The sequence below is a fragment of the Eutrigla gurnardus genome (assembly GCF_963514095.1).
Source record: "Eutrigla gurnardus genome assembly, chromosome: 20".
NCBI classification, from domain to species: domain Eukaryota; kingdom Metazoa; phylum Chordata; class Actinopteri; order Perciformes; family Triglidae; genus Eutrigla; species Eutrigla gurnardus.
In genome coordinates, this window is record NC_139931.1 from 1,186,805 (window position 1) to 1,206,326 (window position 19,522).

The 19,522-nt window shown below is 45.4% G+C and overlaps 1 protein-coding gene across 1 annotated transcript; it reads right to left on the reverse strand.

Annotated features, from left to right (window-relative positions):
* Window positions 1–3,443: 3,443 nt before the first annotated feature.
* LOC311030995 (myosin-8-like) lies at window positions 3,444–17,776 on the reverse strand (the record flags this gene model as incomplete). The annotated part of the gene is made up of 37 exons (XM_084037068.1): window positions 3,444–3,584; window positions 3,846–3,941; window positions 4,047–4,151; window positions 4,224–4,394; window positions 4,506–4,631; window positions 5,155–5,358; window positions 5,435–5,743; window positions 5,818–5,942; window positions 6,049–6,214; window positions 6,289–6,472; window positions 6,543–6,739; window positions 7,700–7,818; window positions 7,894–8,020; window positions 8,095–8,484; window positions 8,558–8,648; window positions 9,099–9,244; window positions 9,332–9,508; window positions 9,586–9,828; window positions 10,242–10,497; window positions 10,575–10,711; window positions 11,194–11,317; window positions 11,410–11,527; window positions 11,947–12,034; window positions 12,393–12,463; window positions 12,546–12,852; window positions 13,536–13,856; window positions 14,538–14,656; window positions 14,746–14,884; window positions 15,414–15,517; window positions 15,589–15,687; window positions 15,774–15,837; window positions 16,421–16,513; window positions 16,602–16,716; window positions 16,833–16,860; window positions 17,124–17,280; window positions 17,365–17,508; window positions 17,576–17,776. The coding sequence occupies 37 exons, from the start codon at window positions 17,774–17,776 to the stop codon at window positions 3,447–3,449; spliced, it is 5,799 nt and encodes a 1,932-aa protein (XP_083893194.1). The 3' UTR covers window positions 3,444–3,446.
* Between the last annotated feature and the right edge of the window lie 1,746 nt (window positions 17,777–19,522).

Here is a 19,522-nt window from a genome sequence, read left to right on the forward strand (position 1 = left end):
TTTAAAAATGACGTACGTAAATCATCCACGCTGCGTAACGTTCTTTGAGGTTAAAGAGCACGGCGGGCTCGTGGAGGTGGGTCATCATGGCCATGTCCTCGATCTTGTCGTACTTTGGGGGATTCATGGGGTGGCAGTCTTCCTCCTTGACTGTTACAGTCTGGAAGATAAAGTGAGAGGAGACGATCTGGATCTGTCTGATGCACAAATACAGGATCCACCAGGAAGGAAGGATTTCAAATTTGAAGTAAAGCACCATGCATGTCACAAATCAGTTACTGCTCATGTTGCATGAAGCATTTCTTTTCCACTAGTCAACCACTTCTGTATGATCTGATTTTCTTGATTGTTTTTGATTCTTTTTCTTGAGTTGATTTCACACATATTTACCTCCTCGGCCGCCGTCTTGACGGTGACTTGGCCCCCGTCTCTGTTCTGGACGAGCCCCCGGATGTACAGCTCCTTGGCGTCGGGTACGAAGCACGCGGCCCTGGCATCGAACGGCCGGTTCTGAGCCTCCACTCTCTCCTTCTCAGGTTTGCGGAGGAAGACGGACGCCGGCCCGTACTGGGCCATCTCGGCATCGGAGCTCATGTTGTTATCTGAGGGGTTAAATAATAAAAGTGAGTTATTAAATCAAACATCTCAAAAAGATTTCTAACCTCACTTACCGGGTTTACACAATCCAGTAGAAGTGAACCAAAGCCACCAGTGTCAGCGATGCCTGGAGGTGACGGCAGGACTCTAAGTGGATGCCAGCTGGAGTTGGACGCTCCTTTTTATTCAGACGGACGTCCTGCCGATGCAGACCGGACGCTCCAAACTTGGCAATGTCCCTCAGGTCTCATCCTGATCCCTGCTCTACACTTAAATATGGCCCAGGATCCTCCTCGTGGTAATAGGAAGATGTCAACGGTGGCGGGTGATGATCCCCAAGCACTATTTTTACATGCCTTCCATACCGTCACAAGCTTCTTCAAGATTAAACTCGTGTTTGCTGCTCGGCGGGACGTCGGCTCCCGTTTGATGCTTCTGTGTGTCGGTGTGATGATTCTCATGGAGATAAAAAACCTGTTTTGTTTTTGCATTTAAATCAACACAGTATCTCCATAACGCATCGTGACCTTCAGGGGTCGTGTGGACACGGGGACCACCTGCTCATTCGCATCCAAGTCACCTTGCTCTGGATTAACCGGATTAAACTCCAGACAGATGTCTCGACGTTACTTTTCTGGGATGAGTCGTGAGAAAATTAACTTTTTGTCCGCTGCATAAATCAGATCCACAGAAACTGTCTTTAGGCCCTTTGATAATGTGTCATAGAGTTAATAACACATCATTTAATTCACTTTTCACTTTTTCAAATAGCACAGCTGGTCAAGTAAATTAAAAATATTATCAAGCAATTCAAAGAGTATCACATTATACACAGTTCAGCTCAATCCACTTCTATTTATTGTTTTATTGCAGTAACAATAAGCTTCACAGAGTTTTGCCATTTAAATCAGGGAAATAGTGGCAGATCATCAACCTAACGATTAGATATAATGAAAAGATTCATAAACTGGCTTCGTTGTACACAGAACAGAGTGGGCCAAGAATGGAACCCTGTGGCACCCCACCAATTAAAGCGATGTATAAAGACTTTGAATATATGATAAAGAGTTTTAATCCTTTTGGACAAGGACTTACATAAATTCATCTAAAACTCATTTGTCGGCCACACACATATTGCGCTGTGTATCCGACGCCAAGGTCAGTGCTAAGCAGCCACCTTGAGGGGAAGTTTTGTGCTTTGTTTACGGGTTAACACATGGCGGCGGCCGACATGGACCACGCGACGACAGCTTTGGCATCACATTTAGAACGAGCAGGAGAGCTCATCTGTAACTTGAGCTCTCGTCATGTTAGAGGTGTGAACAGCAGCTTGTCATCCACATACATCCAATCATCTCTCAATATCGTGATTTCAACGAGTCAGATCTTTAGAGACACTGCTATTCTGCTAGCTAGGCTAGTTAGCTTTTAGCAGACTACTTATCCGGTGCTACTTCTAATAGATGATAATGATTTGGATACTGCCTTATTTGTGGTGATATAAAACTGAGATGTTGGAACATGAAAACTATAGTTCGGGTTATCAGTGATAAGTTTACCTCCGATATCTTTTTATCATACAGGCGTCAAAAAATGTGATTAAGTCCATTCTTATTCAATTTTTTTTTAGTTGTAGCAAATATTCAATGTTTTCTCATATTTCTACAGCAAATTCAATTTTACATGGTAAAACTAGCCTGGTAAAAAAATAGACCTCCAGTCTGAAGCCGTTACGGAGGTGGTGGGCCGGTGTTTGTCCCTCCCCGTCCACTTAGTGTCTGTTAGTGCAAACAACAAGCTGTCAGCTCCTCGAGTACCAGCCGTCCTCCTCACGCCGAGGTTACCTTCAGCCCGTCGTATGTGACCCCCCCCATGCAGTAACTCTAACCCTCCTTCACAGGGATTTCTACAAATGTCATGAACATACCAGCTGCTGCCAATCACCACATCACCACACACATGACAGGAGCCATTCAGCATGAAACAGCATAGAAAAAATGACCAAACTAAATAATGAGTTGACTAATAGACCAGGAGGAGGCAGACAGCAACTTTATATTTTAATAGCATCTCAAATCTTGTTGTTAGTTGATAAAAAGAACACATGCTAAAACGAGGACTTCAGATTTTACATTTTTTATTGGTTCAAAAAGACGTTTAATGTGGATAAATATCATCTTTTGCCAATCAGGTACCAAGACGAGTTGGTTATTTCTATAAACACTGATAAGGATGAAATGCTCAAGATTCACGATTATTTCTATTTTACGTAAACTGTAATTTTCTTTCATTGTGTTTAAGTTTCTGTTATTGTTTAAATCTGTTTTTAATGTGATGGTTAATTTCCATAAAGACTTTGAGAATGCTGGTTTTCTGTGTCTCAGATAAGGAGGAGGTTTCGGTTCAGGTCGGTGTGTAAATAACTGCCGAGTGGACACTATTCCTGGAACACATTGAGCCGCCGCTGCTTATTTAGTTCGGTCTCGACTGATCCCATGATCCCGGGCTTAACGACACAGAATGGTGACCGAGGGGGGGGGGTTCACATCCGAATGTTCTGAGTGAATTTGTACATTTTATGAAATATGCAGTGTGTATGTCTCGGGTCTGTCGTCCTGGTTTCAGACTTTTGAACATGTGATTGGTTGATGCCTTTCAAGTCAAAGTGCGATAACTCAAAAATTGACCTTTGACCTATGGGAGGAAAAAACAACAACAACAAAAACCAAAGGAAAAACACGCATACGTGTGTAAAAGCCTTCAAACTAAATAAACCATTCAAACCACATCAGATTAGCTGCTCTGTCGCGTCTCCTTACGTCACGACAAAGTGGCGTTTTACGAGTTTCCTACTCCGCTTTAACGTCGCGGCTCTTTGTACGCAGCTTGTTCAGCTGGGATTCTGCGATGTCGGCGCGTTCCTCCGCTTCCTCCAGTTCGTGCTGCACCTTCCGGGCTTTCGCCAGGTGGAGGCCGGTTTGTTCCTCCTGAGGAAAAAACACAGAAACAAAAGGAGAAAGGTCAAACGTTTCCACACATCCACGTATAAATACATGTATTAAAGTATTATTAGTTATTATTGTATTGTTATTATAGTTTTATACTATTAATTATTATATTTTATGATTATATTATTATTATTTATTCTTATAGTTTTATATTTTTAATTATATTATCAATTATTATTTATTATAGTTTTATATTATTAATTATTATTATTATTAATTATTATTATGATTCCTACTCACCGCCTCCTCACACTGCCGTTTACACGCCTTCACTTTCAGCTGCAGCTTGTTGACCAGATCCTGAAGTCTCGCGGCGCTCTTCTTCTCCTCCTCGCCCTGAAACGTTCCACGTGTCACTCTCACATCTCTCTTCTTTATTTAGATATTTCTTTGCAGATTTAAGTGAAACTCTCAGTTAAATAACGGGAATAAACCTTCCACCTGATAAGTGAGCTCCTTAATTTTCCTCTCGTATCTGCGAACGCCCTTCATGGCCTCGCTGCTGCGTTTCTGCTCCGAATCCAGTTCACTTTCCAGCTCGCGCACCTGAAGAACACCAACGGTTTAAAATCATCAGGACCACAGGATGGTTTATACCCCCCCTCGTCTGATTCCTACCCTGGTCTCCAGCTTCTGGAGCTCTTTCTTGCCGCCCTTCATGGCCATCTGCTCGGCCTCGTCCAGCCGCTGCTGCAGGTCCTTCACCGTCACCTCCAGGTTCTTCTTCATCCTCTCCAGGTGAGCGCTGGTGTCCTGCTCCTTCTTCAGCTCCTCCGCCATCATGGCCGCCTGGAATGCAAATGTGAGCTCACTGTGAAATTTAATCTGCTGGAATTCGATCAAAGGAAGTGTGTGTGTGTGTGTGTGTGTGTGTGTGTGTGTGTGTGTGTGGTTACTTACATCCAGGATGGCTTTCTTCGCCTTCTCGTCGGCGTTCCTCGCCTCCTGGACGGCGTCCTCCATCTCCGACTGCAGCTGAGTTAAATCGGCCTCCGTCTTCTTCTTCGTGTTGAGGAGGCTCGAGTTCTGACCGTTTTAGATTCACAGAATTAGAATAATCAGGGTTCCTCCACCTTCTCCAAAGTCAAATTCAAGCACTTTTCAAGCATTTCCAGGAGCATTTCCATGCTTTTCCAGCCCCTTCCAGCTGTGGTAAACTCCATATTTGTATCAATCCAATGGTCAGTATTCAGTCTACTTATTATGTCACTTGTTCATCACATTAAATGAGATGTTATTGTCCTCTAAACAACCAACATGATGTTTGGAGACAGCTTTTTACAGAAGGACCACAAATGAAAGGAAAACTAATTCCACTAACAGATCCACAGAAATATAATCACCAACTATTTTCATCATCTGTTCATCATCAAAAGTCATTTTTCATAAAGAAATGTCAGAAAATGATGTTTTCAGTCCCTCAAATATGGAGATCTTCTTTTCTCTGTTCTATCATAGATGTCATCACATACAACACACATTTCAAGCACTTTAATCTAAATCCAAGCACTAAAATTCAAGTGCTTTTCAAGGATTTCCAGCACCTCACCTGCGAGTGCAGCAGCTGAATCCTCTCGCTGACGTCAATCAGCTCCTGCTCCGCCAGCTTCCGGCTCCTCTCCGACTGCTCCAGAGCCGCCCGGATCTCCTCGTTCTCCGCCGCCATCAGGTTGTTGCGGCGCTCCGTGATGGCGAGCTGCTCCCTGAAGTCCTCCTGGCCGTGGAGCGCCTCGTCCAGGTGGACCTGGGCATCCTGGGACCGGAGGACAAAGGAGCTTTAAATGTGAAATAACAGCTTCATAATTCGTGTGAACATTTGGGGTTCACACCTTCAGCTGAGCCTGCAGGTTCCTCTGCTGCTTGGTGGCCTCGGCCGCCTGCCGGTTGGCGTGACCCAGCTGGACCTCCATCTCATTCAGGTCGGCCTCCATCTTCTTCTTGGTGCGGACGGCGTCGTTCCGGCCGCGGGTCTCGGCGTCCAGCGTGCTCTGCAGCGTGTCCACGGTCCTCTGGTGGTTCCTCTTCAGCTGGTCCAGCTCCTCGTCCTTCTCCGCCACCTTCCTGTCCACCTCCGACTTGATCTGGTTCAGCTCCAGCTGCAGGTGCAGGATTCTGGCCTCCTCGTGCTCCAGGGAAGACTACGGGGGGGGGGGCAAACAGTGAATTATGGTTGTTTGGATTCATGATGTTGTACCAGGACAGAAGGACGAACCTCGACCTCCTCCAGAGCCGCCTGCGTGTCTCTCTTCTCCTGCTCCGCTTGCTTCGCGGCTTTCTCCAGCTCGTGGACCATTTTAGCAGACTGACCGACTTGCTCTGTGATTTCTGTAATCTCCTCTGAAAGTGGAAAAGAAAACAACTTCACGGGACAAAAAGGGGACAAAAAAACGGAGCCAAGAGAATATTGCCCCCCTAAGCGGACGATGCGTTTGAGAACTCTTACGCTGAAGGTTTTTATTCTCTCTCTTCATGGTCTCCAGATGATCCAGAGCCTCTTCGTAGGAATTCTTCAGCTTGAAGAGTTCGGTGCTGAGCCCTCGAGACTCCCTCTGGGAAACCTCCAGGTCCGACTGACCCTCCTCGTGTTTCTGTTTCCATTCGGCCAGAACCTGAACGGAGGAGGAAGCGTCATCATCGTCAGTGTCATGGAGAAGGTGAACATGAAGAGAGCAGAAGAACGCACCTTGTCGAAGTTCCTCTGTTTCTTGTCCAAGGAGGCGTTGGCTGCGTTGGACCTCTCCAGCTCCACCATGAGGTCCTCCACCTCCCCCTGCAGACGCTGCTTGCTTTTCTCCAGAGACGCACACTTGACATTCGCCGCCTCCGTCGTTTCCTCGGACTCCTGCAGACGCTGGGCCAGCCTCTTCCTGGAGGAAACAGTGTGTTAAAGCTGCAAGAAACCCATCAGACAAAAAAACAAACCTGTTTCGTCCTCACTTGGCCTCCTCGAGCTCCTCGGTGCGTTGGATGGCGTCCGTCTCGTACTTGGTCCTCCACGTGGCCACGTCGGCGTTTGCCTTGGACAGGCAGCGCTGTAGCTCTGCCTTGGCCTCCTGCTCCTCCTCGTACTGCTCCCGGAGGAGATCGCAGTCGTGACGGGACGACTGCAGGCTGTGAGCCAGCGCGTTTTTGGCCTAAAGACGAATCACGAAGCCTGAGTTAAAGACGATTTAACGAGACGTGAAGATGCAGCTGGAGCTTCTCCGAGGAAGAAGATGAAGATTCAAAGTTAAATTAAACAGAGTAGGAATATCATGCTATTTAAAAAAAGATACATCTTTAAAAAAAGTAGAGAAATGAGGGTAATGTTAATGTGCTTGTTCTTTTGTTCGGATTAATCGTGTGGTCAAAAAATTGTGAAAATGCTGGTTAATATTGTGACGTCTTTAAATGACTTGTTTTGTTCGACCGACAGTCCAAATATAATATTTAATATCACGTTAGAGGGAGAAAAACTGCAGGTCAGACAAATCAAATTAATCTAACAATTCATTTAATTATCCATTCATCTGACGATCATTTCTTTTAATTAATCCGTGGAAAATTGTCCGTCAGATCAGCTGGAACCATAGTCTGGTTTTCACCATACTAAGGTCAATCTTTTAAGATTGAACATTAGTCTGGGGAAGCTGCGCTTTGTTTCTACTGCTCATTAATTTGATTTGATCAATGGGCATCGTTCAAATGACTCCGTACGCAATTGGATAGTCCTACAACCAATCAGAGCAACTTTCTTTTACTTTTGTTTACACAACTGCTGCTTCGCGTCGCTTATGTTTCGTCATCGTCACGTCACCGGCCAATAGCGTGCCAGGAGAGAATGGCCGTTTCTGATTGGAGCCAAAGATTCTGGCAATGTAACAGTGAAAGTAAGCCTGAGGGTGTCCAGCCTAAACTGCCGAGCGAAATCCAAATTTCCCGGAAGTTCAGGCAGGGTTCACCCAGCCTACCTGAACCAGAGAATTTAGTTTAATTCACACAATTAATCAATTATGCACGAAAATAGCTTGCAGATTAATTTGACGTCTGATGAGAAATTGATTAATTTTGATATCCCACGTTTAAACTAAACTATGAGACGTGAAGGTCCAGACCTTGGCCTCCTCGTCCAGGAGTCTCTTCAGCTCCTCGTTCTGGTGACTCCCGGCGGCTCTGGCTCTGCTCAGCTGAGACATGGTGATCTCCTTCTCCTCCAGCAGCCTCGTCAGCTCGCCTGTTCACAGACGACACACATGAATTCATCTCAAATCTCAATCTGCTCTTTAATGAATGACTTCACGAGACGAACCGTTCTCCGTCTGCTGGCGAGCGCAGAGCGTCACGTGGTCACTCAGAGACCTCTGGGCTTCGTCGGCTTTGCTTTTGTACTCGTTCATCTGGTCTTCCAGGCTCCGGTACAGCTTCTCCAGGTTGGCCTGAAAACGTGGAACGTCGGTTATCGAGAGCAGAAGATGAGAAACGTCCTCTCCCCTGCAGCAAAACCTCCCACCTTGCTTTTCAGGACGCTCTCCGCGTTGCTCGCCACGTCGTCCACCTCCATCTTCAGCTCGCTCTTCTCCTTCTCCAGCTTCTGCTTGACCCGCTGCAGGTTGTCGATCTGCTCGCTGAGCTCGGCCACGCCGTCCGCCTGCTTCTTGCGCAGCACTGCGGTGACGGACTCGTGCTGCAGCGTGGACTCCTCCAGGTCCCGACGCAGCCTGAGGAACTCGGCCTCCCGCTTCTTGTTCATCTCGGCCTGGGCGGCGGTGGCTCCGCCCGCCTCCTCCAGCCGCTCGCTGATCTCCTCCAGCTCCCGGGACAGATCGCACCGCTGCTTCTCCACCTTGGCCCGAGAGGAGCGCTCGGCCTCCATCTCCTCCTCCAGCTCCTCGGTCCGGGCCTGCACAAACAGTGTGTTAACTGGTCATACATGTGGGTTCATGGGATGATCTGACCATCGTTAGGAATCACACCTGAAGTTCTTTAATCTTCTTTTGGAGCTGAGTGTTGAGAACCTGCTCATCGTCGATTTTGCTTTGCTGGCAGCTGATTTCAAAGTCCTTCCTGGAAACAAATTTGTCATATTTACTCTACTTTTTACAATGAAAATGATTTTAAAAGAAGTGCAACATTTTAGGAAATATTGCTTCCTCGCTTCCTTCAAGACGAACATATGAGAAGATTGAGGCCACTTTAACATCGTTGGTAAGCTTAGCTTCGACGATCATGATTTATTGGGAGAAACTTCTATGTACAATCAGACTCAGCATCCCCATATCGCCCAAATAAATTGATCCTCAGTTACATAATCATATTTTTTCCACCAGATTCGAACATTCGGTTCTACTTTCCAGGTTTTAAGGATTAAACCAACTAGATATAACTTCAGAGCTTCAGAGATGCTGGACTAAGCTAGCCGTTTCCAGTCTTTATGCTAAGCTACGCTAACCAGCCACCAGCTGTAGAGAGTGGTACCGACCTCCTCGTCCAACTGTCAGACCAGAAGAAGCTTACTTTTTCAATCTCTCCTCCGTTTGCTGTCTTTCGTTCTCCAGGTCCATGATGGACTCCTGGGAGAGCTTCAGGTCTCCCTCCAGTTTCCTCCTGGATCTCTCCAGGTCCGCGTTCAGCTTCTTCTCCTGCTCCAGCGAGCCCTCCAGCTGCAAGAAGACCAGCACGTCAACCAATAAAAACCAGGACACCAAAACCAGGGGCCAGCTCTACAGCACTCTGGGATCCAGACTCACGTCGTCCACCTGCTGCTCCAGCTTGATCCTGGTCTTTGTCAGAGAGTTGACCTTGTCCTCCTCGGCCTGGAGGTCGTCCAGCGTCTGCTGGTGGACCTCGTGCAGCGCTCGGATCTCCTTTGACGACTTCAGCAGTTTCTCCTCGAGAGTAGTGAGCTCCTCCACCAAGTTCTTCACCTGAGGAGGGAAGAACGTCTCCTACTGTCTTACACTTTGAGGTTTGGACTTAAAAAGGAGGATGAAAGGAGCGTTACCTTATTCTCCGTGGCGTATTTCTCCTTCTCCACCTTGACGACGGTGACCTCCAGGTCGTCGATGTCTCTCTTCAGCTCCGAGCATTCGTCCTCCAGCTTCCTCTTCTTGGCGGTGATCTCGGCGTTGATCTCCTCCTCCTCCTCCATCCTCTCGGAGAACTCTTTGACCTTGGCCTCCAGGTGGATCTTGCTCTTTATCAAGCCTTCGCATCGCTCCTCGGCGTCGCACAGGTTCTCCCTCTCCTGAGAGCAGGGGCCCAACGGCGCATGGGTATTTAATACATACTTCATTAATTACTCAGACATAGTTCCATAGAATCACATCCATACAGTTGTTTTGAATCACTTTCTGCACATTTTGTCCACTGTGGCTGTAGAAAACATATTTCTCACTTTATTTTATTGATTTGAAACATTATGTTTCAGATATACTATAAACAATTATTAATATTATAATAATATATTTCTCCCTTAATATCCTCTGGTGTTATCTTGGTTAGCTCCTTCTTATTAATATTCTACTTGCTGCGTCCAGGTTCCCTGCAGGGATCATTCCTCTTATCTTTCATAGATATTGATTTGTCCGTAGCTGAAGTTCAGAAAAAGTAAAGCGTTGATCTCTTTATCGGACAGAGACAGAGCAGGTGTTTACGTACAGCCTGGATCTGAAGGTAGAGGTCGTTCTTCTCCTGGACGAGCATCACCATCTTCTCCTCCAGCTCCTTCCTCCTCGCCTCCGACTTGGCAAACTCCTCCTTGAGGCGCGAGAACTCCTCCTTGATGTTCTGCATCTCCTTCTCGGCCTCGGCGCTGCGCAGCAGAGGCTTGATCTTGAAGAAGAGTCTCATCCAGGGCCAGTTCTTCACGTTCATGAAGGAGCGGATGTTGTACTGGACGATGAAGATCGACTCTCTGTGGAGCCAAAAAAACAACATTATTTTCATTCATCTCCATTCAATTAAAGTCACGCGTGTCGGACAGAAACTGACCTTTTCTTCGTCATCTCCTTGAGCCGCAGCCGGGTGACGTAACCGCGGGAGACGGCCTGGATACGAGTCATCAGCACCGCCAGACGCTCGTCCCTCATCTCCTCCAGGAGGCCGAGGAGGCCGGCTTTGAAAAACACCTGTGTGTTGTCGACATGGAACAATAAATGGTCAATTAAAAAGGAAGCGTGGGAAGTATTTCGGGATCGCTACCTGACCGCGGATCTCCGACACACTTGGAAAGGGAGGGGCGAGCTGAGGATGAACCCTCGCCACCAGACGCCACTAAATCTCACAAACCGATCCTTCAATTTGATATTTTTTTTGCTGATTCTGTCTTTAAAACTTTAAAGACTGAGACAATTATTTAAGGTGTGCTGTGAATAAATAAGTTCATTAATTTAATCAAAAACATGTATGCAGAAAGGCTCAGTTCACAATAATATAGATTAAATTACTGGATAATAATATATTATACTTTAATAGCATATTTATTTGTATTAATAATTTGAAATCCAACTACAGTCGACTTACGATCTGGACTCTGAGACGCTACAATGGAAGTAGACGTTGCCTTCAGAGGTTTAATAAACTAACAATAAGCAGAAATATGATAAAGTACCTTGGTGTACCCGAATCTGTACTGGGCGTGGTCCACGTCGATGGAGGACAGCAGCTTCTCTGAAGCCTTCTTACTGTCGATGAACTGACCCTCCGGGATCGCACTGGCGTTCAGGATCCTGTATCTACACACACACACACACACACACACAGTTGAGTTGAGGTGTGTGTCTAGTTGTGCGTTTGGTGTGTAACAACAACAGTGTGGTGGCGTTACCTCTGCTTGAAATCCCCGTAGAGGATCCTGCTGGGGAATCCCTTCCTGCAGATCCGGATCCCCTCCAGAACGCCGTTACAGCGCAGCTGGTGGAGGACCAGATGGTGGTCCATGGACCCTACGTGGACGTGGACCAGCACACAAGTCCAGGTCACTACTATGTGGTTTAGGATTAAACTACCGGCCCGGTTTTCATGAAACTTGGTGGAAGGTTGTGAACCCGACAGAACCGTTTGAGTAGCCATGGGAACCAGTTTGGAAAAGAGCGGGAAACATCAAAAACCCATCCCTGGCAGGTGATTGGATGAACCAGGTGTCAATCAAACTACAAGGTCAGAAAGGTGTAGCAGGTCTACTCTCATATACACTGAATAACTGGACTCTGCAGCTAGTTAGCTTAGCTTAGCATCAAGGCAGGGAAGGAAGGGGAAACGGCTAGCCTGGCTCTGTTGCTACGGTAACAAAGTCCACCTAGCGGCTCCTCTAAAGCTCACTGATCAACACGTTGCGTGTCCTTTGTTTGATACTTCCACTCACCCGGGATCTTGGCTTCGTTGGGGATGATGCATCTCACGAAATGTGGGTTTGTGGATCGCAGGTTGGACATCAGTTTATTCAGGTTTTCCTGCAGCAGATCAACAGATTACGGGTTATGAACCTTCAATAAAACCTTAAATTAATAGTTTCATGCCAGGTAGCAGCCGGGACTGATGCATGGTCAAAAATTTATAATTTAAAGCTATCTATTGGAGGAGGTTTCCAAAGCCAACCTATGTGTGCTTAAATGTGAAAATGTCTTGTTTGAAAAGTGAAGAAATAGAAATGTCTTCCTTCCAGAATTAATTCATGGTTGTGATGTTTGTTTTTGCAATCTCTTCCTGTCTCCGGGAGTGTATCTGGCTGTCGAGTGGTTGCTTAGCAACATAAACCACCTTCCCTCAATGAGAGCCTCCAGCTGTGAGCTTATGATTATTGATTATTACCCTGAAAAGTGCAGAAACCGTCTGGAAGGAGGATCCCTTTTTCTTGGCGCTTCTCTTGCTTCCACCGGCGGCTACAGAAACACAAGAGAATCAACCTGTGTGGTGAATGACATCATCGTGTTATGATGATGATGTCATCGAGAGAGAACTGACCGTCGGACGCGGCGTACGTGGCGAACAGCTGACAGAGCAGCTTCAGCGAGGCTTTCTGGTAGAGCTGCACCACGGTGTCGTTCAGAGGGTCCTTGTTCTTCTCCAGCCAGCCGGAGAGGTTGTAGTCCACCGTGCCGGCGTAGTGCATCAGGGAGAAGTGGGCCTCCGCCTTCCCCTTGGAGGGCTTCGGCTTCTGGAAGATGCTGTTCTTGCCCAGATGTTGGTCGTAGAGCTTGTTCTTGAAGGAGGCGTCCGTCGCCTTCGGGAACATGCACTCCTCCTCCAGGATGGAGAAGATGCCCATCGGCTGCAGGAGGAACAGATGCTTTGTTCATGATTTGGATCCCCATCAGCTTCCACAAAGCTATTTTTTGGTTTGTTTTTGGTTTTTTAATATTCGTTAATATATATATATATGGATTTATTATATCAGGTCCAATGTCAGGGGGAAAAAAAGTGCAAATTTGCCACTTTTTTTCTCTGTATATTGCCCCTTCTCTCTGCTCCGTTCCCCCCCCCCCTACAGTGGCCCTAATACATTGCGTATATTTGTGTTATTTCATTCAGCTTGATTATCAAATTTAACTGAAACTTGCTGTCATTTTTGTCTCCGTTTTTTGGGGGATCAAATACACAGCACACAGAGCCAACAATATTTGTTTTACTGCCTTTTTTGACAGAAAATCTATTAGTTATCTAATAGATCTGTCTAATATTGGTAGGGAGTGCATTCCAGACTGCAACGGCAAGGCAATTTAATTTGTAGAGCACCTTTCAACAACAAGGCAATTTAAAGTGCTTCATATAAAACATTAAAAGTATTGAAAACAACATTAAAACAAGCAAATAATAATAAATATAAATAAAAAGAAGAATATTAAAGGAATAGAAACAACAGTGCTGTGTAATCCGTTCAGAAACTGTATAGAGTGTTTCAGCCAATCAGAGTCGGAGCTTCTGAACGTTTGCGTCCATAAAACGGCGACGCACCTTCTCGATGAGCTCGATGCAGGCCGCCAGGTCCATGCCGAAGTCGATGAACTCCCACACGATGCCCTCCTTCTTGTACTCCTCCTGCTCCAGCACGAACATGTGGTGGTTGAAGAACTGCTGCAGCTTCTCGTTGGTGAAGTTGATGCAGAGCTGCTCCAGACTGTTCATCTCGAAAATCTCGAAGCCGGCGATGTCCAGCACGCCGATGAAGTGCTGCCTCGGCAGCTTGGTGTCCAGCTGCTGGTTGATCCTGGTGACCATCCACAGGAAGAGCTTCTCGTACACGGCCTTGGAGAGGGCGCCCATGGCGTTGTTGACCTGCAGCCGGCGTACAAACACTAATACTACACTCCACTGCATATACTGTATGTATAAATATATCATAGCACATCGTCATATTATGTGTAGCAATATTGTATCGATACAAGGATGCCAAGGACCCGTATTTTCCTCACATAAACTAAAGAATATTAGATTTGACTTGTCTTTATTGATCCCTTTGGGATGACTCCCGCAAGGAAAATGGATTTCCAGCAGCTGAAGTATAATATAAGATAAACAAAAATCTCATACAAGTACAAGTAAAATACAAATAAGTTAAGTGTAGAGAACTGTATAGAGCATAAATAGAGATAAATAGAGATCAAATATAGGACTGTATATGGCACTGTGTTTTATACAGAGGATAAATGACATTAGTGGAAATTAGCAGTAAAATTAAATGAAATTATTGCACTTAAGTGGTGGATTTACTGAAGTTATTGCACAAAAAGAAGAAGAGTGTCCACTATGAGTAGATTATTAATAATTGCAAATACAACTTGAACTTTAACATAATTCCTTTTTCAAGAGTTTTTTCTGTCGCGGGTCAAACTGATGTGAAAACTTTCTCTTTTTGGATAACACAAATGTTGAGAAACTGCAAAGAAAAACACTCATCATATATAACAACATAAGTATGGTGATGACATCATGGTAACCATGGGAACCAAAGCCTACCTGCTGAGGAGTCTGACCTCTGGTGACGTACTCGTTGCCGACCTTCACTCGGGGGTAGCAGAGCGCCTTCAGCAGGTCGGCAGAGTTCAGCCCCATCAGGTACGCCACTTTGTCGGCCACTGTGAGGAGAAAACACAACGCCGACACGTGAAGCAGCCGGCCGACTCGGCAGGTCGGAAACCGCCTTTCGGCGTTCTGGTCGTCTCACCCTCGGTGCCGTCGGGCTCCGCCTGCTCCTCCCGCTGCTTCTGCTTGAACTTCATGTTCCCATAATGCATCACGGCGCCCGTCAGCTTGTAGATGCCGACCTTCTCCTCCGTGTTGAAGCCCAGGATGTCGATGGCGCTCTGGAGGGACGGACACACACGTTAGAACATTGGGATTATTATTATTATTAAAAATATTATTTAAAAGTATTGACAAACTCTTCCTCCAGCAGAAATTAACAAACAATAATACTATTAAGTAAAAATGGTTGGTGATCTGAAAGAAATATAAATAAAAAATAATTAAATTAATAATAAATAGCTTATGATAAATATAAATTATATTAAAAATATTCTCAGGTTCTTTTTAAATGTCGATTTTAAATATCACTCATGCATAATTCCTAAAATTATTATTAAATACATTTTTAAAAATTACTTTTATATTCAATATGCCATTTCCCAATGCAACTGTAGCAACGAATACATTTTTATTATGACCAGAATTATCTTATTTGGGGGGGAAAACATTTCAAAAGGGGGTTAAGTTGAATGTGAGAGCTGCTGGAATATTAAACAGCACTTTTTTCCTCTTGCGTTAATAAAGAGAGATGGAGTCGATGTTGCTCGGCAGATGAATAAACAAATGAAATGATATTTTTCTGCTCACGTCGGTGGCCAGCAGCTCCTCCGTGTCGTTGATGCTCAGCACGCTGATCTCCCCCTGGCTGATGAACGGGTAGTCGTACGGGTTGGTGGTGATCAGCATCATCTCTGAAAGGAAAACAATTCAAAGTATTGATTTCACATCAGATCTCACAGCCGGGTCAAAGGTCAACATTTACCGATTAATTCAGGCTTCTTGTTTGACAAGATCTGATAGAAGATGTGATAGCTTCTCTCCGCCGGCAGCTGGAACGTCACTCGGGATTTTTCCAGAAGGTCTGAATAAAATACATTGAAACACAAACAGATCAATATATTTGTTTTACTAAAAGATGAATATCAATAATACTGATGTCAAACTTACACGTTTCAATATCAGCTGATGCCAACTTCCCCTTTGTTCCAAAGTGGATGCGGATGAATTTTCCCTGAAAAAAAATATTAAATATTACAACTGATAACAAAATGTTGTATTGTACTTTTTACACCACTATATTTATTTAAATAACTTTACATACAAGTTCCTTTGCAGATTCATTACATAAATATAAGCGTTAAATAAATTATGATGTATTATTACAGGATAAAAAGATTTTAAACAATGTATCGATCTCTTGCTTTAATTCACAGGCTGTCCAGAACTCTGAAGTCATTAAATTAACTCCGGATTTAGCTGCTGCAAGTAAATACAAATTATTATAATCCAATAACACGACTCCTCATTCTGCATAATGAATACTTTTACTTTTTGTTCTTTGCTTATATTTGGATTCTAATACTTTTGCACTTCTACTTATGTTAAATGTTTTATTTTTACTTGTAAGTATGTTCACACTGTGGTATTACTACGGTTACTCAAGTAAAAGAGAGTATTTCCTAAAGATCACAAGTCAATTAGAATAACTGGTTTTCTTGTGATCATTTTCTCATTCAAGACATAAAAGTATAAAAAAATATGCTTGTTAATAATAATGGCATCTTTAACCTTCCATATTTTATTTTTGAACCTACAAATCGAGAGGAGTTGTCGTTCCTCACGGTCTTGGCGTTGCCGAAAGCCTCCAGTAGGGGGTTGGCCTGGATGATTTGATCCTCCAGAGTCCCCTGTGAACCCAGATCATGAGTGAAGACCAATTTCTAATCAATCATCTAATCAATAAAGCTGTGGGGATGAGAGGTCAGCGGGCCGGACCTTCATCCTGCTGGGAAGCTGCTCCTTCTTGCTCGAGTCTCCGATCGATGCGATCGTCGCAAAATACTGGATGACCCGCTTGGTGTTGACGGTCTTCCCGGCTCCGGATTCTCCCCTGAAGGAAGACCAGAGACCAGAGACCAGGGACCAGGGACCAGAACCAGAACCAGATAAGCAACGGCACATTAAAACTAAAACGGAGGATTTTATCTGCTCAAAAGTTGGACTTACGTGATCAGGATCGACTGGTTCTCTCGTTCTGTTGAAAGAGGGAAAGAAAGCGAGTGAACACGGGTTAAAGTGTCAGAGTGGGTTCATTTACACTTATTTACTTATTTATTTATTTTTTAAATCAAACTTTATTTATTTTGTCACATGTGTACGATGGCTAAGATGCTAGCTTTCACTTGTTGTCATAGCAACAGCAAACTATATTTTAATTTAACTTAAACTTGCTGTAATTTTGGTCAGTTTTGTGTCCATGTGTTTGGGGGGTCAAGTGATCGTGTTGCGGGATCGGACCTGTGAGCATGTACTGGTAGGCGCTGTCCGAGATGGCGAAGATGTGCGGCGGGGCCTCCTGGCGTTTCTTCCCCCGGTACCCGGCCACCACCTCGGGGTTGTAGACCGGGAGCCACTTGTAGGGGTTCACGGTGACGCAGAAGAGACCGGAGTACGTCTGCGGAGAAGATACAAAAAACTAAATTCTGATTCTCCGAGAAATTAACTGCGTTAGTGAAAATCCCGTCTCTGCTGTAGTTACGTAGATCATCCAGGCGGCGTAGCGCTCCTTGAGGTTGAAGAGCACGGCGGGCTCGTGCAGGTGCGTCAGCATGGCCATGTCTTCCAGTTTGTCGAACTTCGGCGGGTTCATCGGCCGGACGTCGTCCAGGTGGACGGTGACGACCTGAGGGATGGGGAAGTTAAAACACGTGAAAAAAGACGATGCCCAAGCTCCGAACAAAAAAACCCACCTTCCCGTCCTCCGTTTCCACGGCGACCTTGGAGCCATCCTGGCTACGGATCTTCCCCTTCACGTACTCCTGCTTCGGGTCGGGCACAAAGATGGCAGACTTGGCGTCAAACGGCATGTTTTGCGCCGCGATCCTCTCCCGCTCCGATTTGCGGAGGTACGGGGCGGCGACCCCGAAGATCTCCATCTCGGCGTCGCTCATTTTGGTTTCCTGGCTGAAAAGGGCGGGAAAAACAAAACGGCATCAGCAAGTACAAAAAAAAATGAATGCTCAGAATTAGAGGATTTGTACTCACCAAAATAAAAGCAGATTGCCGGCTCTTTGTGGTGTCAGAGGAGCAGAACAGTCAGCCGGACCAAACCTCGCCGCCAGCTTTTATCAGTTTCGCGGGCGCCCCATTCTCCTATATTTGGAGATCTGGCTTCTACGCCACCTCCTCAAAAGAGTCAAGTATGTCCATTTTGTATTTTCGAACTAACCTATGTATAGCTGTATTGTGTCACTTTTTTAAACGGTTTCAATTGTAACCCTTTCAGACGGTCCATTAAAAAAAGCAATGAATGCTAAGGACGGCGGCTTAAGGGGGCTTACGGGCCCGACACGGCGGGACTCATTTTCTGGGATCAGGGAAGATTAGGTCTGTTAGGGCATCGCTGAAATTCTGGCATTGGCTGTCTGGAGGGCCGAGCTGATCACACACACACACACACACACACACACACACACACACACACACACACACACACACACACACACACACACACACAGTTTGGGGTTTTGTGCTGGAAGCAGCCGGGCAACATTTAGCACATTCCAGACCGATGAACAAGTTCGGCACTCGGACCGAACAAGTCGGAGCAACATTGTCCACATGCTATAGGAGCAATATGTATTCATCTTACTTTTATTTTGAAAGTCTTTTATCACGTTCCGCTGTGTTCTGCTTGTAAAAACATGAGTCACACAAATCTACCTGGTGAAATAAGGCATCAACCAATCACGTTGTCTGATGAACAATGATCCGTTCGTCAAAACTTTATTACTCCTTTCAGCCAAAGCAAACCACACCCACTCCTTCAGTTCCTACCTTTCACAATAAAAGCTCTAGACATATCATTTTTACAAGACTTGTATATTTATTGGTCGAGTTGTAAAAAGGCCTCAAAACTACCAGAATGCTAAAACCACGTACCCCCAAAAACCTGTCGCAAAGTAGTTCTGATTGATCTTCTGCTGGACCTCTAGTCAAGACTCTCATATTGCATTATGGGAATTGTAGGATCCATCATTTACAGAACTCAGGCCGTTAAATACCTCCCAAACCTTTAAGAAACTATTATATCTAACACAGCAATACTTCACTATTATATCCACACATTCATGCTCAAAATCTCGGACCTTTCTTTTTATTCGGTTGCTTGTTCCATCCATCCATTTTCTACCGCTTATCCTGTATTTAGGGTCGTGGAGGGGCTGGAGCCGATCCCAGCTATCATTGGGCGAAGGCAGGGTTCACCTGGACAGGACGCCAGTCTATTCGGTTGCTTGTTATTGCACCTAAAACAATAAATAAAAATAAGTATTGTTTACTTTTGCTTTAGTGACCCCTCCTCAGAGGAAGTGATATTGTCTGGCAGTACATCACAGACAGTCTAATTGGTGCTGATATAATAGCCTCTTTAATGTCACTTGAAGGTCTGGCGACAGCTGCGAGTATAATTGGCTGTGGGGGGGTAGACGAGCATGGCGGACTCACAACTCCCCCCCCCCCCCGTCAACGTCTCGACATGGCGACACATGTTGGCGTGAACGTTTGGCGGCGAGGAGGCAACGAGAAGCGAACTCAAGAGGTCATGGAGAAGAAAGAGAAGAAGCAATCCCTCATCAGCTGGTAGTGGGGGGGGGGGGTCTGAGGACGGGTGCATCACTGGATTAGGGGGTCGAGGG